The sequence below is a fragment of the Bos indicus genome, chromosome 2, assembly GCF_029378745.1.
Source record: "Bos indicus isolate NIAB-ARS_2022 breed Sahiwal x Tharparkar chromosome 2, NIAB-ARS_B.indTharparkar_mat_pri_1.0, whole genome shotgun sequence".
NCBI classification, from domain to species: Eukaryota; Metazoa; Chordata; class Mammalia; order Artiodactyla; family Bovidae; genus Bos; species Bos indicus.
Window position 1 is genome coordinate 128,497,981 of NC_091761.1, and position 27,427 is coordinate 128,525,407.

The 27,427-nt window shown below is 47.9% G+C and overlaps 1 protein-coding gene across 1 annotated transcript; it reads left to right on the forward strand.

Moving 5' to 3' along the window:
* Positions 1-551: 551 nt before the first annotated feature.
* IL22RA1 (interleukin 22 receptor subunit alpha 1) lies at positions 552-26,946 on the forward strand. Its single transcript, XM_019985899.2, has 7 exons — positions 552-594; positions 4,716-4,848; positions 5,988-6,166; positions 8,114-8,289; positions 20,011-20,149; positions 23,961-24,082; positions 24,996-26,946. The coding sequence occupies exons 1-7, from the start codon at positions 552-554 to the stop codon at positions 25,947-25,949; spliced, it is 1,746 nt and encodes a 581-aa protein (XP_019841458.2). The 3' UTR covers positions 25,950-26,946.
* The last annotated feature ends 481 nt before the right edge of the window (positions 26,947-27,427 follow it).

Consider the following 27,427-nt stretch of genomic DNA (forward strand, 5'->3'; position numbering starts at 1 on the left):
CTCTTCTTGCCAGAACAAAGCCAAGGGGTCTAGCTTTTCCTCTGCCACAAGGAACATTCCAGAACATATCTTCTGCTCCTGCCTCTGCTCCAGTTGCTTTCCTCAGGGTGAATCCCTGTGGATGGAATCACGGGGGCAAAATGTGGTTTGTAAGTTGCAAGCTTTTGATACCCAGTGCCAACTTGCTCCCAGATAAGGCTGTACATCACAGATTATTTTTGTCTTTTCTGCCTATCAGTTCCCTAATAAAGCACTGAAGAGTCTTAGGATGAATCAGCCACCGGACCAGATAAACAAGCCAGTCTGTCACTGTTGCTGTTTTCTGCAATTAGGAAGGGAACTCCCTTGGGTCCCGCCCAGGACCTGGAATTCTGAAGCACACGGACCAGGCACCTTTGTACCCAGCTCCCCACTGCCCAGGTCCCACCTTTCCTCCTTTCCCCGCCCTCGTGCCTGGGTGGAGCCAGCTGCCAAGGCGCCAAAGCTTCTCAGCCCTCCCTCTGGGCTCAGTCTGAAGTGGAGACCGAGAGAGGGCCCTGTGCCCGGCCCCGATGAGGACGCTACTGACCATCCTGGCAGCGGGATCCCTGCTCGGTGAGTGCCCATCACCCTGCGGTCAGACGTGCCCCTCCCCAGGAGTTGATGATCAGGGCTATCCCCCCTGGAACCCCATCCAGCCCCAGCATGACCAGTTTCAGTTTCTTCTCTGCTGGGCTGCACTGTGAGTTTCCGGGGAGAAGTAGATACCAGCTCAGGTTGCTGGGGGGTGGGGGGGAAGAGGGGGTCCCTCAGCTCTTGGGTTCTTCCAGAGACTCAACTGACCCTCAAGACTCTCACCCATCTGAATCTGTGGATGCTCCCACCCCAGCGGATGGAGAACTAGCTTGAGGGAGACAGACATCCTTGGACAACTCACATCTTTCTGGTAGAAGTTGTGCTTCTGTTCCTCTGCTCTGGCTGGCGCTGGCCTGACATGGGGAGGTGAGGAAGCATCAGGATGGACAAAGCTTGAGTCCGGCCATTGCCTCCTTCTATGCTCCCCAAGGGAGCCTCTGCCAGCCCCTTGTGCCAGACCTGAAAGAGCCCTTTCTCACAGAGTGCTCAGGTCTGTTGCTCTAAGAGGTCTTCAAACACCAGCGCTCTTAAGAAAACAGGACTCAAGGGCATAGTCTTCACAGCCAATAAAGTAGATTCTTTGATGTATGGTTATGGAGAACTTCAGGACCAATGCTTCAGATCCTAGATTGTCTCTCTGCTCCCTGAGATGTTTAATAAAATTCAGGGAACTTTCTGAGAAAGTGAAAGCATAGTCCCAGCTGAAGAGTGGGGAGGGGTGGCCGCCGCAAGGTCCCTTCAAGCTCAAGTGCAGGGTGAAGGCCATAAAGGGCTGGAACTTCCAGCCCCTCCAACACTGTGCCCGCTGTGTGTTGCACGGATCCACGGGGCTTCCAGCTGCTGTCCCAGCCCTCCAGTTCACCCTCCCCTGGGCATCAAGCTGGGCATTCCCAGCACACTGAACTCATGATAAGTTCAGGAGACTTGATGCTTCCCCCTCAAGAGACCCAAGATCTGTCCCTCCAGACCCTCATCCATTCTGGCTGGGGGCCATCAGCCCTTCACAATTCGAGACCCAGGGGTACCAGCCTTTAGGAAGTTGCTAGGAGTCTATAAGTTCACTCTGGAGAGACGCCTTCTTTGGAATTCTTTGGCTGATTCCAGAGCAAGTTGAATTGCTTTTGCTTGTTTGTCCTTAACTTCCCAACTGATTGACGTAGAATTGTTTTTCCTAGGAAATGCAAAAACTTGCTTTGATCAGATCTCCCAGGCTGTCAATCTCTAGACAATACACGTCTCCCCACGATTTCACAACATAGACTTTTACCCAGGAAGCACAGAGATGACGTGGGCTGAGGAGCCGATGATGAATTTGAGAGGGAAAAGGAATGAATAGGCAGGAGAAAAGGGGGAGATCTTGTTATCCCTCAACAGCCCCTAAAAGAGGGGGGATCTGCCAAGGTCCACCCACCTGACTTCAGGAAGCCAACCTCACTTCCCTCTTGGAAATGGGTCCCCGTCTCCGTCCAACCTGGGCCCTTCACCTCCCTAGCATGTCCCAGCCTCAGCCACCTGCCTCCTCCAAACCCACATGGCCCACCCAAGATACCGACTCCAACCAGCAACCCTCCCCCTGCAGACCATAGCTGAGCCCACCCCCGGGCACACCCTGCCCTTCTCTCAAATCCCTCTCTCTTGCCTGCTCTTGACCTCACCGCCTTGCCTGAAGTCACCCTTGAGTTCTGACGTCAAGTGGGCTCCCTGCCTCAACTTAAGACCCGGTTCTGAATCCAGGACCCCTCCCTTCAGTGAGTGCATGCTCAGTCGCTAAGTCATGTCCCACTCTGTGTGACCCTATAGACCGTAGCCTGCCAGGCTCCTCTGTCCATGGGATTCTCCAGGCAAGAATTAGAGGAGTGGGTTGCCATACCCTCCTCCAGGGGATCTTCCCTACCCAGAGATCGAACTTGCATCTCTTCTGTCTCCTGCATCGGCAGGCGGCTTCTATACCATTAGCGCCATCTGGGAATCCCTCGCTCCAGAACAGACCCCAGTTCTGCCAAGACTCAGATCCAAACAAGATCCCAGCCACACCGTGGGACTCAGCACCATATCCATCACATTGGCTAGAGGCAGGAAGAAACCCCCAGCCCCTAAGACCTGAGTCTGGGGGCTCCGAGAACACAAAGAATTCTGCAGTTGCTGGGCCTGCCTGACCCACCCAGATTCAAAGAGGGATATGGCCTTAGATTTAGCAGACGGATACACAGCAGAGTCGGGCTGTCCTGAGATACTTTCCTTTCCCCACAAATGCCTCCCAAGCCCATGGACCCCTCTTGCAGAAATCCTGTATGTAGACTGGGAGTAGAGGAGTAAATAACTCTCTACTCCCTCACTCTCTGGACCTTCTGGCGGCCATCATCATTGACTGGGTTGGGGGCGGGGAGAGGGCACACATCACATCAAAGACATGTACACATGGGCCTCACGGCCTTGACTCAGCTGGGTCTGCACCTGTTCATTTCCCTCCCCGGCCAACCAGGCCCTCTGAGCATGCGCAGAGCCAGCTGCCGCTCTGGTCGCCATTTTCCTGTGCTTTCCTCCTTTCCTCAGACCAAGCTGGGAGGGCTGAGAGGAGATCTATTTGTAAGTCAAGGGCTCTCATTTACAGTGAAGATTTGCTTCAGGGTCAGTGCCTCCTCCTGGGTCCTCTTCTTGGGGCTCTGGCCTTTGCTCCGCCTTCCTTGGCCCATTGTATCTGACCCCAAAAGCAGGCTAACTGCTGTGACAAGTATTGCACCCTGCCTCTCTGGGCCTCAGTTTTCCTCATCCATAAAATGGGCATAACCTGCCTCATCAGGTGGTCAGGAGGACTGGATGAGGAGACTTAGCCCAGTGCCTGGCACTTGACTTGCATTTCAGACATGGTAGTTGCTGCTGTGGTCCAATTATTTCCATTTTAGAGCTGAATAAATTGAAGTTCTAATGGCTTAAACAGCTTCCCCAAGGACACGCTGCCTGTTCAGTTCAGTCACTCAATCGTGTCTGACTTTGCAACCCCATGAACCTGTATGTGGCCTCAGTCAGCATCCTGCCCCTATGAAACCCGTGGAGCTGGGGAAGGAGCCTGTGCCCTCCTCAGCAGGTGTGTGGTGGGTGGGCAGGGACTGGACCCACCAACAGAGAGGCAGGGATTCACAAACATCTTCTCCACCCTTGCTTGAAATTACTGGTTCTAGGAAAGTTACTTTTTAGACATTAGTTGAGTACCTCTAAAATATTCCCTTGGTGAGAACACTGATTTCAGATGGTGCTGAGAAATGAATGAACACAATAGCAAGTGTCGACAAGGATGTGAAATAACCGCACCCACTCAAACATCGCTGATGGGAATGTGAGATGCTGCAGCCACTTCTCCGGAAAACAGTTTGGCTGCTCTTCAAAAGTTCAACGTAGAATCACTGTAGGACCCAGAAATCCCACTCCTACCCAAGGGAACTAAAAGCTTATGTCCACTTAAAAAACTTGTGCACAACCATTTGCAGCAGCATTACTCAAAATAGCCAAAAAGTGGAAACAACCCCAGTGCCCAGCAGCTGATTGAGGATAAACAGAATGTGACCTATCCACACGATGGAATAGAATTCAGCTGCAAGAAGGAAATAAGTGCCAATCTATGTAATACGGATGAGCCTTGAAAACATGATGCCAAGTGAAAGAAGCCTGACACAAAAGGCCAATTGGATAACTTCATTTATAGAAAATGTCCAAATAGGCAAAGTCATTGAGACAGGAAGTAGATTATTGGTTGGTTGCCTGGGGCTGGGAGGAGGGGAGGGATGGGAATGACAGCTCACGGACACAAGATTTGTTTGGGGGCGACAAACACGTCCTAGAACTAGACCTGCGGCCGTGGTCTACACCACCTTGTGAATATATTCAGAATACCACAGAACTATATGATTTTAAGCGGTGAATTGTATGGAATGTGAATCATAGCTCAATAAAAAGGAAAAAAAGAAGTGAAGGGGAGCGGGAGGGTCAGTTAGCACCGTCTCCTGCTAAGTGGTTGCTGGCTCACCCCCTCGGTGGGCAGCTCGAAAGGGGGCTAGGGCAGGGTCTATGCACCCATCTGCTCACCCTGCTCCCACTTCTGGCAGCTCACATCACTGAGGACACCTCAGATCTCCTTCAGCACGTGAAGTTCCAGTCCAGCAACTTCGAAAACATCCTGACGTGGGACGGCAGGCCGGAGAGTGCCCCCGACACCGTCTACAGCGTCCAGTATAAGACGTAGGCTCCCCAGCAACATTACCCCTTTGACTCTGCTCTGAAACCAAAGAAAACCCTCCCCTCTTCCATATGTCCCCATGTCCCCCTCGGACCCAGACTGGTGTCACTCAGCAACTCTCCCCCAAGACATGGCTTTGCTCCTTGATGTTTCTTTTGCAGGGAGAGGTTAGAATGATGGTTACAAGTATGGGCTCTGGAGGCAAACGCCAGCCCCTCATCCTATAACCCTGGGCAGGTAGAGAAATTCACCAAGCCTCCATTTCCCATCCAAGAAGTAAAGATAGCAATAAGATTTTCCTCCTAGGGTTGTTGGACGGGTTAAATGAGTCATTAGCATGTGTTCCTGGCAAAAAACAAATGCCCAACCATTGCTTTGTTATTTGGGGAAGACTAGGTCAACAGCCAGGTAGCGCTAGTGGTAAAGAACCTGCCTGCCAGTGCAGGAAACATAGAAGACGTGGGTTCAATCCCTGAGTCAGGAAGATCCCCTGGAGGAGGGCATGGCAACCCACTCCAGTACTCTCACGGGAGAATCCCATGGACAGGGGAGCCTGGTAGGCTGCAGCCTATAGAGTTGCACAGAGTCAGACACAACTGAAGCAACTTAGCACGCATGCACGCAAGTCAACAAAAAGTCATGTTCACCCCCTCCAGCCCCCACCCAGCCCCATTCCCGCTCATCTCCCTTCCCAGGCAGGAGAGGGGAGTTGCATGGGCTGAGAAATCTGTAAACCTGGGTTCCATTCCTGGTCCTGCCACTTCATCCTGTGGCAAGTCACTTGCCCTCTCCGAGGCCCAGGTCCCTGGCCTGTAAATGGGCCTAACAGTGCCCAGAACATGAACTCAAACCGTCTGAGTTCACATCCGGGCTCCCTGCATGCATGATGCAAACACCTGGGCAAATTTTACTTCCTTAAGCCCCAGCTTCCTGACTTGAAAAGGAAGGAAGATATTAATAATGTGTGAGCCTCACAACACTGTTGTGAGGTTGATCTGAAGACTAACAGATCATCTGCATAAAAGGCCTGGGACACATGTGCTAAGTAAATATTCGATATCATTATCAATATTAATAAACCACAGGCTGGCTGCCAAACCTGTTCATGAAAGGTGTGCTCCAGCCCCTCCCTTGCCCACAGGTATGGAGAGGAAGAGTGGTTGGAAAAGGAGGGCTGCCAGCGGATCACCCAGAAATCCTGCAACCTTACCATGGAGACGAGCAACCTCACTGAGCTCTACTACGCCCGGGTCACCGCCACTGACGGGGCAGGCCGGTCTGCCACCAAGATGACCAACCGCTTCAGCTCACTGCAGCACAGTGAGTGGGGCCCTCTCGTTGCACGGGATGCGGGTGGGAGGATGGCCTTTTCCCCTCTGGAGTGGGTGGAGCGTCCAGAAGGGCTTTGCCTCTCGGGGCCAGTTAAGGATGTGGCTTTTAGGGAAGACGCCCCAGACTGGACAGCATCTCCCGTGTGGTCCTCCATTTTTCTCCATCTCTAGACCTCTTGTATGCAGACCTTCACCTTGCCACTTGAGCACAACCAAGGCCTCCTAACTCCATCCACCTACTCCTTCTTTGACTCTTTTTCAATCCTCAGTCATGGTTTCAGTTTCAACATCACCTCCTAAGTGAACATCCCCGCCCCACAGCCCCAACAACTCCCTTGTACTATACAGGTCATCACCTGCTATTTTCCGTCACCATAAACTATTCACTGACTTCAGAGCTCAGATCATAACCTGTCTTTATTGTTTGCGTGCATGGATATCATCTGAATTGAAATGTGAGCTTCAAGAAGGCATGCATGGGCATAGAACCCATTGGATTCCTAGTCCCTAACATAGCGCCTGGCACATAGGAGATGCTCCATACATAACTGATGAAATTAGATGGATGGGTGGATAAATGGATGAGTCGCCAAACTCCTCACACAAGTTAAGCAGGTGATGTTCACTGACTGACTTAAAAGTCACATGGTGTTTTAGGAAAATAAAAAATAAAATTCAGCAAGTTATTTTATATTGTCTCTCAGCTTGTTCAATTAATGCATAGTTACTGTAGGAAATTTGGAAAATATAGAAATATGCAAAGAAAAATAAAACTAAGCCCAAATAATCTGAACACTTAAACATAACCGCAGTTACTAGCAGCTGTATCTCCACTTTTGTGATCTGGTGGTTTGTTTTTCATATCATGGTATCATGAACATTTACCCATGTCATTAAATGCTTTTCCACATCATGATATCTCACAACTACAAAAATGATCCATTCTATGGAGGTACTTTAACTGACTTCCTTGATTCCCTTTTGGAAGGAATCAGGATTTTGTTGTTTTTAAATAAATAACTGAAGCAAACATTCTTTTAGTGCAGATCATTTTAATCTTGGAGGTCAATGGACCCTTGAGGACTTTTTATAAGTTAGGTTCAGGGGGAGACATGAATCCCTGAAATTGTTTGCAAGATTTTTGTATATGTACATTTTGGGGGAGCAAAGAACCATAGCATTCACCAAATTTACAAAAGGTTCTATAAACCAGGAAAGGTCATTTGGTTAATTTGGAAAATTCATCTTGAGAGAGACTGAAGTCTTAGGCCTTGCCTTTGAGGCTACACAATGATATCGGAGAAGACGATGGCACCCCACTCCAGTACTCTTGCCTGGAAAATCCCATGGACGGAGGAGCCTGGTGGGCTGCAGTCCATGGGGTCGCTAAGAGTCAGACACGACTGAGCGCCTTCACTTTCACTTTTCACTTTCAAGCATTGGAGAAGGAAATGGCAACCCACTCCAGTGTTCTTGCCTGGAGGATCCCAGGGACGGGGGAGCCTGGTGGGCTGCTGTCTGTGGGGTCGCACAGAGTCGGACACGACTGAAGCGACTCAGCAGCAGCAGCAGCAGCAATGATACTGGAAACCACAAACACTCTTCAGGACGCACAGTTGAAACCTCACTCCCCAAATCTCTCACTGCCAGTAGACTGGGGGTGTGTGGACGCTGGGGGATGTGATCAGCCTGGGGGGACGGGCCCCTCTCCCTGGGCTCTTCCCACCACCCTTGGTTACCTCTTCGCCAGCCTTACGCCCAAGCACCAGTCGCTTCTCTTCTCACCTGTTAACTTAGGTGATGCTTTCAGAAGCGTGGCTGGGGTTGGAGTGGGAGGCAGTAGGAAGGAATCATTTCCTAAGGTCCACGGCAGCCTCTCAGACACTTCTGGCTGATTCCAACTGTTTCATTTCTTTTTGCTCTCTCCCTTTTCTAGCTAGCATCAAACCACCTGATGTGACCTGTATCCCCAAGGTAAGATCCATCCAGATGATCGTCCATCCCACCTACACACCAATCCGCGCACAGAATGGCCACCAGCTGACCTTGGAGAACATCTTCCAGGACCTACTCTACCACTTAAAGCTGCGCATCAACCACACCTATCAAATGGTAAATGAAGGGTAAATATACATACCACCATGGTCCTTCCCTGCCTCCAAAACCCATTTTCCTCTCTGCATTGCTTTAAGTAGAAGTGAGATGTATTATATAAATCAGCATTTCCCAGAATACATCTACAGCCTACTCTTGTAGATTCACAAACACAATAGCGTGCTAAAGACTCTGACAAGTCCTGCAAACTCAAGACTCCAGTTTCAGTTTGTTTAATACAACTGTTCCCACATATATTTGATCAGAGAAAGCCCCCTTATTTTCATTACATGTTTTGATTTGTTTTGTCTAATGCCTTCTAACATTCTGAAGAACATCTTCTATTAACATTCGCACATGTCCACTTTGGAAAATACTGGAATCAATTTCTTTTGTTGTTCAGTCCCTAAGTCATGTCCAACTCTTTGCAACCCCATGGACTGCCCCACAGGATTCCCTGTCCTTACGATCTCCTGAAGTTTGCTCAAACCCATGTCCACTGAGTCAGTGATGCCATCCAACCGTCTTACCCTCTGTCATCCCCTTCTCCTCCTGCCTTCAATCTTTCCCAGCATCAGGGTCTTTTCCAATGAGTCCACTCTTGCATCAGGTGGCCAAAGTATTGGAGCTTCAGCTTCAGCATCAGTCCTTCCAACAAAAATTCAGGGTTGATTTCCTTTAGGCTTGACTGGCTTGATCTCTATCTTCTTGCTGTCCAAGGAACTCACAAGAGTCTGCTCCAGCACCACAGTTCAAAATCATCAATTCTTTGGCACTCAGCCTTCTTTATGGGTCAGTTCTCACATCCATACACGACTACTGGAATCACCATCAGTTCAGTTCAGTTCAGTCACTCAGTCGTGTCCTACTCTTTGCAACCCCATGAAGTGCAGCACGCCAGGCCTCCCTGTCCATCACCAATTCCCGGAGTTCACTCAGACTCACGTCCATCGAGTCAATGATGCCATCCAGCCATCTCATCCTCTGTTGTCCCCTTTTCCTCCTGCCCCCAATCCCTCCCAGCATCAGAGTCTTTTCCAATAAGTTAACTCTTTGCATGAGGTGGCCAAAGTATTGGAGTTTCAGCTTTAGCATCATTCCTTCCAAAGAAATCCCAGGGCTGATCTCCTTCAGAATGGACTGATTGGATCTCCTTGCAGTCCAAGGGACTCTCAAGAGTCTTCTCCAACACCACAGTTCAAAAGCATCAATTCTTCGGCGCTCAGCCTCCTTCACAGTCCGACTCTCACATCCATACATGACCACAGGAAAAACCATAGCCTTGACTAGATGGACCTTTGTTGGCAAAGTACTGTCTCTGCTTTTCAATATACTGCCTAGGTTGGTCATAACTTTCCTTCCAAGGAGTAAGTGTCTTTTAATTTCATGGCTGAAGTCACCATCTGCAGTGATTTTGGAGCCCCAAAAAATAAAGTCTGACACTGTTTCCACTGTTTCCCCATCTATTTCCCATGAAGTGATGGGACCAGATGCCATGATCTTCGTTTTCTGAATGTTGAGCTTTAAGCCAACTTTTTCACTCTCCAGTTTCACTTTCATCAAGAGGCTTTTGAGTTCCTCTTCACTTTCTGCCATAAGGGTGGTGTCATCTGCATATCTGAGGTTATTGATATTTCTCCCAGCAATCTTGATTCCAGTTTGTGTTTCTTCCAGTCCAGCGATTCTCATGATGTACTCTGCATATAAGTTAAATAAGCAGGGTTACAATATACAGCCTTGATGTACTCCTTTTCCAATTTGGAACCAGTCTGTTGTTCCATGTCTGGTTCTAACTGTTGCTCTTTGACCTGCATACAGATTTCTCAGGAGGCAGGTAAGATATTCCCATCTCTTTAAAAGTTTTCCACAGTTTGTTGTGATCCACACAGTCAAAGGCTTTGGTGTAGTCAATAAAGCAGAAGTAGAATGCTTTTCTGGAATTCTCTTGCTTTTTCTATGATCCAAAAGATATTGGCAATTTGATTGCTGGTTCCTCTGCTTTTTGTAAATCCAGTCTGAACATCTGGAAGTTCTTGGTTCATGTACTGTTCAAGCCTAGCTTAGAGAATTTTGAGCGTTATTTTGCTAGCATGTGAAATGAGTGCAATTGTGTGGTAGTTTGAGCATTCTTTGGCATCTCCTTTCTTTGGGATTGGAATGAAAACTGACCTTTCCCTGTCCTGTGACCACTGCTGAGTTTTCCAAATTTGCTGGCATATTGAGTGCAGCACATTAATAGCATCCTCTTTCAGGATTTGAAGTAGTTCAGCTGGAATTCCATCACCTCCACTAGCTTTATTTGTAGTGATGCTTCGATGTCTGGCTCTAGGTGATAGGTGAGTGACCACACTATCATAGTTATCCAGGTCATTAAGACATTTTTTGTACAGTTCTTCTGTGTATTCTTGCCACCTCTTCTTAATATCTTCTGCTTCTGCTAGGTCCTTGCTGTTTCTGTCCTCTGTTGTGCCCATCTTTGCATGAAATGTTCCCTTGGGATCTCTAGTTTTCTTGAAGTTCAGTTCAGTCTAGTCACTCAGTCGTGTCCGACTCTGTACGACCCCATGGACTGCAACACTCCAGGCTTCCCTGTCCATTACCAACTCCCTGAGCTTACTCAAACTCCTTGAAGATGTCTCTAGTCTTTCCCATTCTGTTGTCTTCCTCTGTTTCTTTGCATTGCTCACTGAAGAAGGCTTTCTAGTCTCTCCTTGCTATTCTTTGGAACTCTGCATTCTGTTGAGTAAATTTTTCCCCTTCTCCTTTGCCTTTCACTGCTCTTCTTTTCTCAGCTATTTGTAAGTCCTCCTCAGAGAAACTTTTTGCCTTCTTACCTTTGTTTTTCTTGGGGATGGTTTTGATCACCACTTCCTGCACAATGTCACAAACCTCCATCCATAGTTCATCAGGCACTCTGTCAGCTCTAATCCCTTGAACCTATTTGTCACTTTCACTGTATAATCATAAGGGATTTGATTTAGATCATACCTGAATGGTCTAGTGGTTTTTCCTACTTTCTTCAATTTAAGTCTGAATTTTGCAATAGGGAGTTCATGATCTGAGCCACTGTGGGCTCCCAGTCTTGTTTTTGCTGACTGTAGAGAGCTTCTCCATCTTTGGCTGTAAAAAAAAAAAAAAATCAATCTGATTTCAGTATTGACCATCTGGTGTATCCATATGTAGAGTTGTCTCTTGTGTTATTAGAAGAGGATATTTGTTATGACCAGTGCATTCTCTTGGTAAAACTCTGTTATTCTTTGCCCTGCTTCATTTTGTACTCAAAGAATCAATTTCTACTGCTGCAATTCTTTTTGCTGACTCTCCACTTTTTGAAGGAACTGTATACAAGCAGTGTCTTAAGATCAGTAATAATGAAATGTGGAAGGCAAGGGCATAAACTGTCAAATGTTACACATTTCTTTTTGTATTCAGAAAAAAAAATATGAAGTAGTCCCCCTACCCCCTGCAGTGTGAGCCGCTAATCCATAATTCCATTGAACAGCTATTCCCGCACTCAAGGAGTTTATAATCCAATGTGTGTGGCAAGAATGAAAGCAAGAATTTATACAGCTAGAGGTAGAGGGAAACAAGAGTGTGTGAGAGACAGGGCAGCTGGACTGAGAGAGGAGCTGTTGGCACAGAGAGACGGGAAAGAACCTCTAGAACAGGGGACTTCTTGTGCCAATACCAGTTTCTGAGGTGTACCAGGTAATATATGCTGACTGTGTCATTTATTGCTCATCGCAACACTATGAAGTAGGTGATTCTAGCTCCATTTCCTGATTGAGAAAACAGAGGTTCAGAGAGGTTAACTCACTTGCTCAAGACTGGTCAGCAAATAATAGCGTAGTCAAGACTCCAAGCCAGCTTTGTTCTAAGCCCACATTCCTCCCCTCCCCCTTGCACCACCTTGTCCCACTACGATCAGAGAGAAAAGCAGGGAAACTTAGGGTAGTGTTCGAAAGCGCCAAACTACCCATTTGAGCTGAATCATAGGGACATGTAGAACAGTTTCTCAATAAATAAACCTGGCCCCAAGCCAATGGCATCACAATCTCCTACTGCCTTGGTTTAAAATGCATATTCTTGGGCCCCCTTATAATCTGCTTCATCAAATTCTAGAGTTTCACCTCTGGGATCTGAATTTTAATAGGAACCCAATGATCACTACTCACCCTAAAGTTTAAGAACCACTGATGGAGAGGAACAATGCTAACCCCAAAAAGACAGGCTGGGGCCATGCTATAGATGTCTGGAAGGCAGACGGAGGAATCAGGAGTCTTTATTTGCTTCAGTCATCAAGGGGAGTGAGTAGCGATTACTGAGCAGGAAGAGGCTTTATCACAACTCATTTTTGGCAAATATTTGGGGTTTGAATGAATATTTTATTGTTACTGATTTACAGTTTAATTCAGTTTGTGACCAGAGAACATATTCTGTATGAGTTCACTCCATTATGGAGACTTGTTTTATGACCCAGCATATGGGCTATCTTGGTGAATGTTTCACATGCCCTCAAAAAGAATATGTGTTTCGTGGAGTGCTCTACAAATACCAATTAGATACAGGTGGCTAAGAGTGTTAATCAAATCTTCTATGTCCTTCCTGATTTGGGGGAGCTCTATTGTTCTCTTAATTGCTGAGAGTATTACAATCTCCAGCTGTGATTATGGATTTGTCTCTTTTCCCCTTTAATTCTGTGCATATTCGAAACTTTATTATCAGACAGTTACAAATATAGTTGTTATAGCCTCCTGGTGAATTGACCCTTCCATCATTATGAATTGTTCCCTTTTATCTCTAGTAATACTCTTTTATTGAACTCTACCTTATCTACTATTAATATAGTGACTCTAGCCTTATATTTGGGGCTTCGCTTGTGGCTCAGCGGTAAAGAATCTACCTGCTAATGCAGAAGATGTGGGTTTGATATGTAGTTTTTTCATATATTCAAGAAATTTTCCAACCATCACCACTATCTAATTTTGTATGTTCTATTGATCTGTTTTCAAGTTCTTTGATTCTTCTGTCATCTCCAATCTGTTGTTCAGACTATTCAGTGGGCATTTTTATTTTAGATTTTTTTTTTCAGTTCTGAAGTCTCTAGTTTTTATAGTTTCTATATGTTACTGAAAAATCATTCATTCATTATGAGCACATTTTCCTTAACTTTCTTAGGCACACTTCTATTAGTTGGTTGTCTGAGGAGGCCTTATAAATAGCTGAGAAAAGAAGAGAAGTGAAAGGCAAAGGAGAAAAGGAAAGATATATCTATCTAAATGCAGAGTTCCAAAGAATATCAAAGAGAGATAAGAAAACCTTCCCAAGTAATCAGTGCAAAGAAATAGAGAAAAGCAATAGAATGGGAAAAACTAGAGATCTCTTCCAAAAACATACAGATACCAAGGGAACATTTCATCCAAAGATGGGCACAATAAAGCACAGAAAAGGTATGGACCTAATCAGAAGCAGAAGATATTAAGAAGAGGTGGCAAGAATACACAGAAGAACTGTACAAAAAAGACCTTAATGACCCAGATAACCACAATGGTGTGATCACTCACCTAGAGCCAGACATCCTGGAACAGGAAGTCAAGTGGGCTTTAGGAAGCATCTCTATGAACAAAGCTAGTGGAGGTGATGGAATTCTAGCTGAACTACTTCAAATCCTGAAAGAGGATGCTATTAATGTGCTGCACTCAATATGCCAGCAAATTTGGAAAACTCAGCAGTGGCCACAGAACTGGAAAAGGTCAGTTTTCATTCCAATCCCAAAGAAAGGCAATGCCAAAGAATGCTCAAACTACCACACACTTGCATTCATTTCACATGCTAGCAAAATAACGTTCAAAATTCTCTAAGCTAGGCTTGAACAGTACATGAACCAAGAACTTCCAGATGTTCAGACTGGACTTACAAAAAGCAGAAGAACCAGCAATCAAATTGCCAATATCTTTTGGATCATAAAAAAAGCAAGAGAATTCCAGAAAAGCATTCTACTTCTGCTTTATTGACTACACCAAAGCCTTTGACTGTGTGGATCACAACAAACTGTGGAAAAATTTTAAAGGGATGGGAATACCTGACCACCTTACCTGCCTCCTGAGAAATCTGTATGCAGGTCAAAGAGCAACAGTTAGAACCAGACATGGAACAACAGACTGGTTCCAAATTGGGAAAGGAGTACGTCAAGGCTGTGTATTGTCACCCTGCTTATTTAACTTATATGCAGAGTACATCGTGAGAAATACTGGGCTGGATGAAACACAAGCTGGAATCAAGATTGTTGGGAGAAATATCAATAACCTCAGATATGCAGATGACAGCATCTTTATGGCAGAAAGCAGAGAAGAGCTAAAGAGCCTCTTGATGAAAGTGAAAGAGGAGAGTGAAAAAGCTGGCTTAAAACTCAACATTCAAAAAAATAAGATCATGGCATCCGGTCCCATCTCTTCAAATAGATGGGAAAACAGTGGAAACGGTGACAGACTTTATTTTCTTGGGCTCCAAAATCACTGCAGATGGTGACTGCAGCCATGAAATTAAAAGATGCTTGCTCCTTGGAAGAAAAGCTATGACCAACCTAGACAGCATATTAAAACCAGAGACATTACTTTGCCAACAAAGGCCCATCTAGTCAAAGCTGTGGTTTTTCCAATAGTTGTGTATGGATGTGAGAGTTGGATCATAAAGAAAGCTAAGCGCTGAAGAACTCTGCTTTTAAACTGTGGTGTTGGAGAAGACTCTTGAGAATCCCTTGGACTGCAAGGAGATCCAACCAGTCCATCCTAAAGGAAATCAATCCTGAATATTCATTGGCAGGACTGATGCTGAAACTGAATCTCCAATACTTTGGCCACCTGATGTGAAGAACTGACTCATTGGAAAACACCCTGATGCTGGGAAAGATTGAAGGCAGGAGGAGAAGGGGACGACGGGGTATGAGATGGTTGGATGACATCACCAACTTGATGGACATGAGTTTGAGCCAGCTCCTGGAGTTGGTGATGGACAGGGAAGCCTGGTGTGTTGCAGTCCATGGGGTCGCAAAGAGCGGACACAGCTGAGCGACTGAACTGACTTTAAAATCATTGTCTGCTAATTCAAACATTTTGGTTATCTTGGGGGTAAGTCATAATTAACTGTCTTTTCTCCTGAGTATGGATTACATTTTCTTCTTTTCTATATGCCTAAAAATTTTGGAAAGCATCCCAGACATTGTGAATGATATGTTGAAAGGACTGGGTTCTCTTATGTTCCTCCAAAGAGTACTGATTTTTGTTTGTCTTGCTGCTGCTGTTACTGCTGCTGCTGCTAAGTCGCTTCAGTCATGTCTGACTCTGTGCGACCCCATAGACGGCAGCCCACCAGCCTCCCCCATCCCTGGGATTCTCCAGGCAAGAACACTGGAGTGGGTTTCCATTTCCTTCTCCAGTGCATGAAAGTGAAAAGTCAAAGTGAAGTCGCTCAGTTGTGTCCGACTCCTCACGACCCAATGGACTGCAGCCTACCATACCAGGCTCCTCCGTCCCTTACGCACTTAATCTGGCTGAACTTCAAGCTCCAAAATCTCAGCTATGTAATGTTCAGTTCAAACTTTACCTGGACTGCTTGGAGTCTACTCCATTAGTGTATACTTTAGGTATCAGCCAAAAATTTGAACAAAATTTATACATAGAATTCAGGCCTCCCTCTCTAGGAACTTCTCCTATCTGTGGTTTCTCCCCTCACTTTCTAACTTTCATGACTGCCCTAAACTCTGTCTTCTGGTTATTGAAACTGGTAAGATTACAAGGTTTTGTCTAGCTGTTACCCATCCCACATGGTATAAATGGGGGCCTGTCCTCAGGCCCAAAGATACTAAAGAGAGAGAGAAATTCGTTCAGTGCCACCCCTTTCTCCTTTCTCCAGCATCTGCCTGCTTTATACACTTTCCAATACCCAAAAGTAATTTTTATTTTGACCAGAATTTATAGTTGTTATTTAGGGGAGACTGGTCCAATAGAAGCTGTAAATTACTGAGAAAGAAGAAAGATCAAACTTAGAAATGAAAGAGTGATCAGGGTGGGAAGTCAGAAGGCTATCACAGCGGTACATGCTGGATGTGGTAAGGGCCTGAACCAGGATGGAGGCAGCAAAAAAACTGCGGAAGGAAGGACTCTTTGGACCTTGAAAACTCTACTGGAATTGTATCACGTGATCATTTCAACCATATGCGTTCCATAAAGTAATAACCTGTTAAATCCTTATATGTGCTTCTTCACCCCCTTCAAAAGAAAAACCATAAATACCCTAAATCTTGGCCTCCACATGCCTGGAAAAGGAAAGGCATAGCTGAAAGGCAAAGAACCAAAGAAGAAAATTCTTAGCCTTTAAACTCCCAAGAACATAGGTCCTAGACCTTTAAAGAAAAGTTTATGGATTGTTTCAGGGCAATTATATACAAAGGATATGAGAGAGCGTTTGTCAAAAAATGGCTTTAAGATCTATGCTTTGGACATTAGAACAAGAAAGACATTATTAACAGGTTGAAGACAGGAGAAGGGGACTACAGAGGATGAGATGGTTGGATGGCATCACCAACTCAATGGACAGGAGTTTAAGTAAGCTCTGGGAGTTGGTGATGGACAGGGAAGCCTGGGGTACTGCAGTCCATGGAGTCTCAAAGAGTCGGCCGTGACTGAGCAACTGAAATGAACTGAACTGAACTAGGGAATCAAATACAGTTGCCAGTTTGGGGTTGGGGATAGGACAGACCCCAGAGAGAGGAGATCAGGATGTTTAGACATGTGAAGTTAGAGAAGCCCACAGACTGATGTTCAGGAGAGAGCTGACACTGTGCCCCAGGAATTCCATAGATCTTACTGAGATCAGTTTGGAGGTTATCCACACATTGATGATCACAGGAGCCACAGATCAAGAAAAGTATTAACAAAAAATACTTGGTGGAAGAAGAAAAACAATAGATAAAGAGTGAAACTTGCAGAAAAACAACACTGAGGGGCTGAAAGCAGTAAAAGAGCGATCAGAGAGGCAGGAAGAGGGCCAGGAGGAGGGAATCAGGTCAGAGAGGCAGGAAGAGCCAGAAGGAGGGAATCAGGTCAGAGAGGTAGGAAGAGCCAGAAGGAGGGATGAGGCGGCCAAGGAAGGAGTCAAGGTCAGGGAGTTTCGAGACACACAAGCGGGTAAGAACTGAAAAGCAGCTCCAGCAGGGGGATGGGCAGACACAAAAGGCAAGGGCTTGCTTCCGAAGCAAAGTGTCTGCAGGAGTGGCAGGCATTCAACATCACCAGAGGCTAAAGTACCAATTAGGTGAGCTGTAAGGAGAGGTGAGTGAACAAGGTGGGCAGGGGCCAGGGGTTTTCACTCTGTAATGTGACCTAGACCATCAGAGGATTTTGAATAGAGGAGCTTTGCAATTATATTCATTGTTTAGAGTGATCACTGTGACACAAGGTTAAATTTGGAAGTGGACAGGGCCGAAACCAGAGACCAGTGACTGGTAAGGAGGCCACCGCAAGAGTCCAGGGCAAACATATTGAGGTCCAGTCAAGACAGAAGCAATGAGGAGGCAAGAGATTGATGGATAGTCAAAGGGTTTTGTTATTTTATTTAAAAAAAAAAAAAAGGAGGAAAAGAAGAACTAGAAGAAGGAAGAATGGAGAGGTGATGGTGATGATGGTGGTGGTGATGGTGATAGTGATGGTTCAGTTCAGTTCAGTTCAGTCACTCAGTCGGGTCCGACTCTTTGCGACCCCATGAATCGCAGCACACCAGGCCTCCCTGTCCAACACTATCTCCTAGAGTTTACTCAAACTCACATCCATCGAGTTGGTGATGCCATCCAGCCATCTCATCCTCTGCCATCCCCTTCTCCTCCTGCCCCCAATCCCTCCCAGCATTAGTGTCTTTTCCAATGAGTCAGCTCTTCGCATGAAGTGACCAAAGTATTGGAGTTTCAGCCTCAGCATCAGTCCTTCCAATGAACACCCAGGACTGGTCTCCTTTAGGATGAACTGGTTGGATCTCCTTGCAGTCCAAGGGACTCTCAAGAGTCTTCTCCAACACCACAGTTCAAAAGTATCAATTCTTCGGTACTCAGCTTTCTTCACAGTCCAACTCTCATATCCATACATGACCACTGGAAAAACCATAGCCTTGACTAGACAGACCTTTGTTGGCAAAGTAATGTCTCTGCTTTTGAATATGCTGCCCAGGTTGGTCATAACTTTCCTTCCAAGGAGTAAGCATCTTTTAATTTCATGGCTGTAATCACCATCTGCAGTGATTTTGGAGCCACAAAAAATAAAGTCTGACACTCTTTCCAATGTTTCCCCATCGATTTCCCATGAAGTGATGGGACCAGATGCCATGATCTTCATTTTCTGAATGTTGAGCTTTAAGCCAACTTTTTCACTCTCCAGTTTCACTTTCATCAAGAGGCTTTTTAGTTCCTCTTCACTTTCTGCCATAAGGGTGGTGTCATCTGCATATCTGAGGTTATTGATATTTCTCCTGGCAATCTTGATTCCAGCTTGTGCTTCTTCCAGCCCAGCATTTCTCATGATGTACTCTGCATATAAGTTAAATAAGCAGGGTGACAATATACAGCCTTGACGTATACTGAACTCCATGTCCAGTTCGAACTGTTGCTTCCTGACCTGCATACAGGTTTCTCAAGAGGCAGGTCAGGTGGTCTGGTATTCCCATCTCTTTCAGAATTTTCCACAGTTTCTTGTGATCCACACAGTCAAAGGCTTTGGCATAGTCAATAAAGCAGAAATAGATGTTTTTCTGGAACTCTCTTGCTTTTTCCATGATCCAGCAGATGTTGGCAATTTGATCTCTGGTTCCTCTGCCTTTTCTAAAACCAGCTTGAACATCTGGAAGTTCATGGTTCACGTATTGTTGAAGCTTGGCTTGGAGAATTTTGAGCATTACTTTACTAGCTTGTGAGATGAGTGCAATTGTGTGGTAGTTTGAGCATTCTTTGGCATTGCCTTTCTTTGGGATTGGAATGAAAACTGACGTTTTCCAGTCCTGTGGCCACTGCTGAGTTTTCCAAATTTGCTGGCATATTGAGTGCAGCACTTTCACAGCATCATCTTTCAGGATTTGAAATAGCTCCACTGGAATTCCATCACCTCCACTAGCTTTGTTCATAGTGATGCTTCCTAAGGCCCACTTGGCTTCACACTCCAGGATGTCTGGCTCTAGGTCAGTGATCACATCATCGTGATTATCTGGGTGGTGAAGATCTTTTTTGTATAGTTCTTCTGTGTATTCCTGCCACCTGTTCTTAATATCTTCTGCTTCTGTTAGGTGCATACCATTTCTGTCCTTTATAGTGATGGTGGTGGTGGTGATCGTGGTGGTGGTGGTGGTGGTGGTGGTGGTCATGGTGGTCATGATGGTGGTGGTGATGGTGCCAGTGGTGGTGGTGGTGGTGCCACCCTGATGGTGGTAGTATAACAGCAACTAGTATTTATGGAGTGCATATTAAATGCCGGATGCTGTTCCAAGTGAAAGTACACTGAGCTTGCAACTCACTGGCTTTAGGGAGAAACCAGAAGTCGGGGGACTGGGAATGGAGCACTGCAGACTGACCTACCAGTGTATGGTTTGGGCAGCTGGTCGTGCCATTTTACTAAGCGCAATGACCCTGGCAGAGCTGTAAGCAGGCTCCTTATGGAGGTTGGTGTATAAGAGATGTTGCTCTGCGTTCTCTGTCAAATTCAGCACCTTGAAGGGAAGCAGAGAGAATTTGAGTTTGTCGGCCTGACCCCTGACACGGAGTTCCTTGGGACCATCATGATTTGTATTCCAAACTTGTTCAAGGAGAGCGCCCCCTACATGTGCCGAGTGAAGACGCTGCCAGGTAAGTTCCGCTGAAGCCAGAGGGAGGCGGGACTGCTGAATTCACACCTTGACTCTGTGCTTTCCGCCTGATAACCCAGATGAGGCTCGAACGCACTCTTAAAAAAACACACACAGAAGGACGACCAGTGTATTATTAAAGGCAATCTTTGTTTATCCATAAATGAGTTAGCTGGTGGGTTATTATAGCAAATGTTTACCCTCCAGCTTACATCCGAATTTCCTCTCTCTGGCAAACTGCGTGTGTATCCTGACAAAGCCAATTCAACTTTATATTAACTCAAGTGAGACATCCTGGGAAATAATCTGCTGATGGGAGAGCAGAAAAGATAAAAAGATCCCTCGTTACCTTCCCAGGTCAAATAAAAATAGCAGTGATTATAACAGCATGTCTGCACTGCCAGCCAGGGACCAGACACTACAGAACACAATTCTCATGAGCTATCTATGAAGCATCTTGGTTCCACTGAGAAAGCTGAGGTACAGAGTGGTTAAGTAACTTGCCCCAAATTGCACAGGTGGTGATAGACAGAACAAGGCCTAATTCCAGGGAAGACACTCACATCACTACGCTTCTATAGAAATAGTTTTGAGTCACTGGCTCAAGGAGGTGGTATCCCATGTTCCTTTCCTCTAGCACAGTGAAACTCGACTCTCATTGTAAGCATCATGATATTTTTATTTGTGTTTATTTTCATAGAGGTAGAAATGCAATGCTGTAAGTTTAGAGGATGAAAGCGATAGCACTGGATTGGGTGGATTTGGAAAACAGTTTCCACCCTAGTCATCATCTTCAGGTTAATGATGTCAGTGGGTGACTTCTGTTCTGATGGATAGAGGCCAGGCAGCTTAGAGGCTGGACCCAAGGGTATAACTGCAGCTTGGTAGAATCATCATCAGTTAGGTTCTGGTCCTCAGCTTTGTTCAGAAAATCAGCTCAACGGTTTCTCCAAGATCCTGTAAGAGACTGACTTCTCCACCCGAGTCCCAGTGCTTTAGTTTTCCTGGGAAGATATGCATGGTGGACCAGCCAGCTCCGGCCACTTGCAGGGGGTGTGCCCTTCCTGGGGAAAGGGCCAAACGAAGACGGGAATAGAACTTGGCAACGGAAGAACTAGAAAAAAGAAACCCATGTCACAGGCACTGAGCTGGGAGTGTATATATGATTTGTGACCCTCTCCTCAGACCCTACTGGCTGAATCTCCTCCATTCCTGGCTCGCCCCTGTCCCCTTGCTTATTGACAGCTTGCAGACCACTCCACCGTATCCTTCTGATCTGCCCATATCCTACATGATCTAACTCATGATATCGTTTTCTTCTAAGACTGTAGCTGCTTTTATAAGAATCATACTTTTTGGTGACTGTTCCTTGGTGACATATAGAAGGTGCCTTATCCTTTATAATCAAGAATATTAATAAGAAGTCCTACCATTTATTAAGCACCTACTCTAGTGCCAAACACTGTGCAAAATGCTTTACATATATTATCTCATTGAATCCTTACAACAATCCGGCAACTTGGGTTACCTCATTCCCATTTTACAGAGGAGGAACTCTGGCTCTGAAAGGTTAGGCAACTTGCCCATGATCACACAGCTGGTCAGTGAACCTAATCAGGTTCATCTAATTTTGAAGACTGGGCTCTAATCACCACTCTACAGTTTTGTTTAGAGCCGGTCCTCTCTGCTGTACATTTATTCCTCTTACTTCCATTTCAGGATGAAACATCCTGCCCTTGACCTTGTATCTAGGAGTCTGTCTAACCCCAGAGCCCAGGACCCCTCCTTTATCTACCTCTCCGAATGTCTTGGACCATCATCCCAGCATCCTGATGCTGGAAAGGGGTCTAAGGGTCAGCTCACCCCAAATTTAATAGACAAGGAAACAAAGGTATCATTGTGTAGCAGCTGTGAGGATGAGCTTTGGAGTTATACATGTCAACCCTGGCTTCGCCACTGAGTAGCTGTGTGACCTTGTTCAAGTCACCTAACCTCTCTGAGACTCAGCTTCATTATCTGTAAGGAGGGGGCATACATAGCCATCTGTTTGGTAGGATAGCATTGGTAGAGCACTCTACACAGTGCCTGGCATATAGTAAGAGTTCAGTCATCACTGGCTACTGTTATTATTAATAATAAATCTTAGACTGGAGACGGTCATGCAGAAGAGAATAGCCTCAACACATCAGTGACTGAACCAGACCTCTAGTACCCCACTTTCCAGTGCTGTTTCTGTCATGTCTTCCTACTTCCCCATGAGTGAGACATCAGAAGTGTTCCAAGTCCCTGTCCTGGCACAAGGAGCTGCAGTTTTCCAGTCACGTTAGGCATGTCATGTAGAATGTCATCTCCTGTCCTCTCCCCAGTAGAATGATGGGAGTATCACATGGCAGGGGACAGGTTATCGCTCAAGTGGGAAGCTACCCAGAGAGACCCAAGCCACAGGGGCTTGGGAAGGAGTAAGGAGAGGGCTGGAAGTAAAGTCTCCAACAATTCCCAGGGTTCAGAGTCATTGCCAAGGTCACTGGCAACTGATGATCACCCAAGCTGAAGCCACACAGGGGCCAGGAACCGAAGGAGGGTGACTCGGAAAGCCAAGACCGCTGGGTAATCCAAATCACCACTTTTTGTGGTTTGTTTTGGCCGTGCTGGGTCTTCGTTGCAGCGCACAGGCTTTCTTTACTTGTGGCACAGTGGTTTAGTTGTCCTGCAGCCTGTGGGAGCCGAGTTTTCCAACCAGGGATCAAACCAGCGTTCCCTGTATTGGAGATGGCTTCTCAACCACTAGACCATCAGGGAAGTCCCAAATCACCAGTTTTAACAAAAACCCCAGCTACCTCTTCTTTACCAAGCTACTTCCCAGTCCCATTTGGGTTGGTGACAGGAAGTGTGTCATGCCAAGAACTGGCTGCAGGCACCCATTCCAAAGACCCAGGACTGTAGGGAGGAGGCTCAGCACTAAAGCCCTCATCTGTCCTCTCCTGCTGCTTTAGAAAGGGTGATGCCTCCCAGGCTCCCTCCTGAGTGAGGTCTTCCCAATACCCAGCTCAGACCTTGATTGAGATGTGGGCAAGTCAGGCCCCTCTCATTGTCCATCTCCCCTCCTGTAGCCTCTTTCCTAAGCCCCCAACAGAAAGGCAGGACTTCCTTTAGACCCAGACAAGAGGGGCCCTTGTAAGGTCCTGCTCCAGCCCTGCCCTGGCCATGGCCCTCCCCACAAGATGAAGGGTCCTTAAGTCCAAGAGGGCAGATCCCCGTGGACTCTGTGAGCCCCAAAATTCCCTGCATCAATGGCCGGAGCCTGTGTCCAGTCTTGGCAGGTCTCCTCCTTGGGTCTTTCTTCCAGAGGACAAGCCCACAGCCCAAAGGGTGGCCAAAGGATGGGTATTGTAGGGGCCATGGATGAACTTGAGCCCATATCCTTATGCATGAGGCCCCTGGCAGGGTGGACTGGAGCCAGGCTGGGCTTGCAGGAACTCCCCCCTGCACATCCTTCTTTCCACTCTGCACCCCGAGGAGTCCAAGAAGCAAGCTTCAAGCCTTCCAGGTTGTTATGAAAAGTATATTTGTCAAGGAGGGGGCACATAACATATTTTACTTAACAATGCAAAAACACGATTTATAAATTCTTAATATTTAGACGTATGGTGTGTGGCCCTCCATTTGTGCCCTCACCCTGGCCCCATAAGTCTTGGGGGTAGAAGAGGCCTTCCCAAGCCTATCCTGAGAGGTGGGGTTGGGGATTGAGGCCCGAGTTGCCAGCACCCACACTGACAGCCTCAGTCTTCCTGCTCTGCCTCTCGTTGAACCAGATCGGACGTGGACCTACTCCTTCTCCGGTGCCTTCCTGTTCTCCCTGGGCTTCCTGGTCGCAGGGCTTTGCTACCTGAGCTACAGATACATCACCAAGCCGCCTCCACCTCCCAGCTCCCTGGTGAGCAGGGGCCCCGGGGAGGGCATGGGCCCAGGGACTCCCGGCTCTCCTTCGCTTCTCCCGCCAACCTAGAGACATGGCTGGCAGCCCCTGGGGTGGACTGACAAGAGCTAGGGGATCAGGAAGAGAAGGCATGGAACAGAAAAGCCATGTCATTTTCAAGGGGGCACACGCCCCGTCTGAATGGGCAGCCCAGGCAGGCTCTGCCACCTGGGATCGCAGGCCCAGCGTGGCCACATCTTTGCATTTTTTACCAATGAAGTCAGAAGTTCAGATGGTAATGTGAACTCTCCCACGTTTCAAGTCTTGGCAACTAATTTTTCTAAATTAAGCCTTAGCAAACCACACGTGTCACATCAGCAGCCTGAGTCTGGCCCCCAGTGCGGCATCTCTGCCCGATGCAGAGCCTGAACAGTCTGGGGCTGGAGGAGTTGGACCCATAAGCCCCTCCGAGTCAAAGCCCATCTGAGCCGTTTCCTGTAAACTCTCCCCGCCTCCGCTTTCCCCCACCCTTCCCCTCCTTTCTCCCTCCATGAGGCCCTTCGGGAGCTGAAGAGCAGTTGAAGCACCTCCCGGGGAGCATCACCCAAGGTCATTGCAAATCTGAGTCAACTCCTTCCAGAATACCCACCTCCTGGAGAAATCACAGCCTGACTCACCGCTCTCCCTGGCCAAGCCAGACTCTGGAAGTGGTGCTCAGCTAACAGGGCCAGAGCCCTGTTCCTTCACAGAGGCCCCAGCACTTAGAGGAGTCCCTGGGAAAGGAGGAAGGGTTTATGGATCTTGGAAAAGCCCTCAGGCGGTCTACCTTGCCCTCGCCCCCACCCCTAGGGAGGACCGTGGCGCCCATGGCATCCTCGGGGGCGGGGGGCTGAGAAGGCACTCTAATGGGCATGCTGTTCTCCCTGCCTAGAATGTCCAGCACATCCTGCCCTTCCAGCCTCTGCGGTTCATCCAGGAGCACACCCTGATCCCCGTCTTCGACCTCAGCGGCTCCGGCGGTCTGGCCCAGCCTGTCCAGTACTCCGAAGTCAAGGTCTCCGACCCCACGGAGCCCCTGGGACCCCCACCGCGGCATAGCCTGCCTGAGATTGCCTACCTTGGGCAGCCAGACCTCCCTGTCCTCCGGCCCTCCGGAGGACCACCTCACCAGGCACTCCCCGTGCTCTCCTATGCCCCCCAGGCTGCTCCCGAGGGCAGGCCCTCATCCTATGCACCTCAGGGAACTCTGGAAGCTAAACCCCCCTCCTACACTCCACAGGCTGTCTCAGAGGCCCAGCTTCCCTCCTACACCCCACGGGCCACCCCGGATAACTGGCCTCCTTCCTATGGGATGTGCGGGGAAGGGTCTGGGAGAGACTCCCCACCTGTGACACGCTCTGGTCCCAAACACCTCGGAACTAAGGGGCAGCTCCAGAAAGAGGTGCCAGCTGGAAGCTGCAGCCCAACTGGCCTTTCGCTACAGGAGGTGACCCCCCTGGCCATGGAGGACCCCCAAGAAGCAAAATCCTCCCACCAGCGTCTAAGGGTTCACACAGACTCAGACTCTGACTCTGATACCATAGGCCAAAGGGAGCCAGGAACACGAAGCTCCCTAAAGGGCCAGCTGCCCCTCCTCTCCTCTGTCCAGATCGAGGGCCACCCCGGGTGCCTCCCTTTGCAGACTCCTTCCCTCCCATGTTCCCCCACAGACAAGGGTCCAAGTCCCTGGGGCCTGCTGGAGTCCCTCGTGTGTCCCAATGATGAGGATCCAGTGTCCAAGACTGAGGCCGAGAGCCCAGGCCTTCAGGTCCCAGACCTGGAGTCGCCCACGGAGCTGGACTCTCTGTTCCGAGGCCTGGCCCTAACAGTGCAGTGGGAGTCCTGAGCGGAGAACAGGGCAGGCCTGGGGCTTCCTCCTGTCCCCACCACCCCCCCAGCTCACATCCTTGGCCATCACTCCTGCACCCAGGGATGCTGCGCACTCTGCAGCCACGCCCTGGGTGGGTACCCTCGAGGAACCAGCAGAGGAGGAGGCTGGACCCTCGCCTCGGCTGAGATCCCTTTGGAGCAAAAAAGACATAAGAAGAGCTCCAGCCAGAGTTTCAGAGGTCTATCATGTGCAAACGAGCTTGAACACGCCGAGCTCTGCAGGGCAGGACACAGTCAGAGAGAGGGAGTTGATGCGAGGACACCTCCCAGAGATACAGGGCCCCGGCTCCTAATACACTGGATACAGAGTTCTGGAGCTTACCCCTCTTCACTCCTTTCCTGGCCAGTTTCATAATCTGATTCAGCAGACTGAGGTCTCTGCCTCCTCTGTGATTCCCCAAAGAGGGGAAAAAGGAGCCTGAAAAGGGATGCCTCCTAGCAGACTGGGCAGAACCAGAACAACCTGCGAGATGGCAAGACTCCAGGGCCGAGTGCGGCCTGTGGCTCAGCCCCACCCAGGCCTACTGCCTGAAACTGCACTGTTTCAACTTCCATCCTCTGCTGGAGGCTGGACCCCAGGTGAAGTGCAGGTCCACCAGGGAGGGAGAACACAGAAACCCTCTCTGTCAGCAGGAGTTTCAGACCCTATCCTGGGAGCAGGATTTGAAAGGAACATGGGGCCATGGGGCGCCTGAAGGAGACACAACTACAAACTGTACTTACTTCACAACTTTGGAAACTCAGCCTTGGGTTCAGCCCGCCTGGGTTCCAACTCCAGCCTTAACACTTCCCGGCCATGTGACTACCAGCAAATGAATCGCTGTTAGAAATCTCAGTTTCCTCATCTGTATAATGGGGATAGTACTGCATGGGGTTGTGGTGAGGCTGAGATTAAATCATGTCTGTAAAGTGTTTCACAGTGCCTGGCACATGGGCCATGCCCAATAAACTAGTAGCTGTCTCCTATTGTGATTTTTTTTTTAACCCCCAATTCAGGTTGATTTTGGATCAGATGTTTTCTCAGATTATCTTGATTTCCTCAGAATGGCTCCAGGCCAAGCCAGAGGGGCTAGACTGCCTAGGAGGAGGCCAGGGAAGGGACCACAGGAAACAGGGTCCCAGAGACACATGGAACCTCTTCCTTGAGCTCTTCAATTCAGGTCAGGTCAGGTCAGTCCAGTCGCTCAGTCGTGTCCGACTCTTTGCGACCCCATGAATCGCAGCCTCCCTGTCCATCACAACTCCCCGAGTTCACCCAAACTCACGTGTATTGAGTCGGTGATGCCATCCAGCCATCTCATCCTCTGTCGTCCCCTTCTCCTCCTGCCCCCAATCCGTCCCAGCATCAGAGTCTTTTCCAAGGAGTCAACTCTTCGCATGAGGTGGCCAAAGTATTGGAGTTTCAGCCTCAGCACCAGTCCTTCCAATGAACAC

Excerpts from the sequence above, each read along its gene's own strand:
- IL22RA1 (XM_019985899.2), top strand. The coding sequence starts at position 552 with ATGAGGACGCTACTGACCATCCTGGCAGCGGGATCCCTGCTCG. Across the intron at positions 8,290-20,010 it reads TCAACCACACCTATCAAATG|CACCTTGAAGGGAAGCAGAG; the intron begins GTAAATGAAGGG and ends TGTCAAATTCAG. Across the intron at positions 24,083-24,995 it reads CTCCACCTCCCAGCTCCCTG|AATGTCCAGCACATCCTGCC; the intron begins GTGAGCAGGGGC and ends CTCCCTGCCTAG.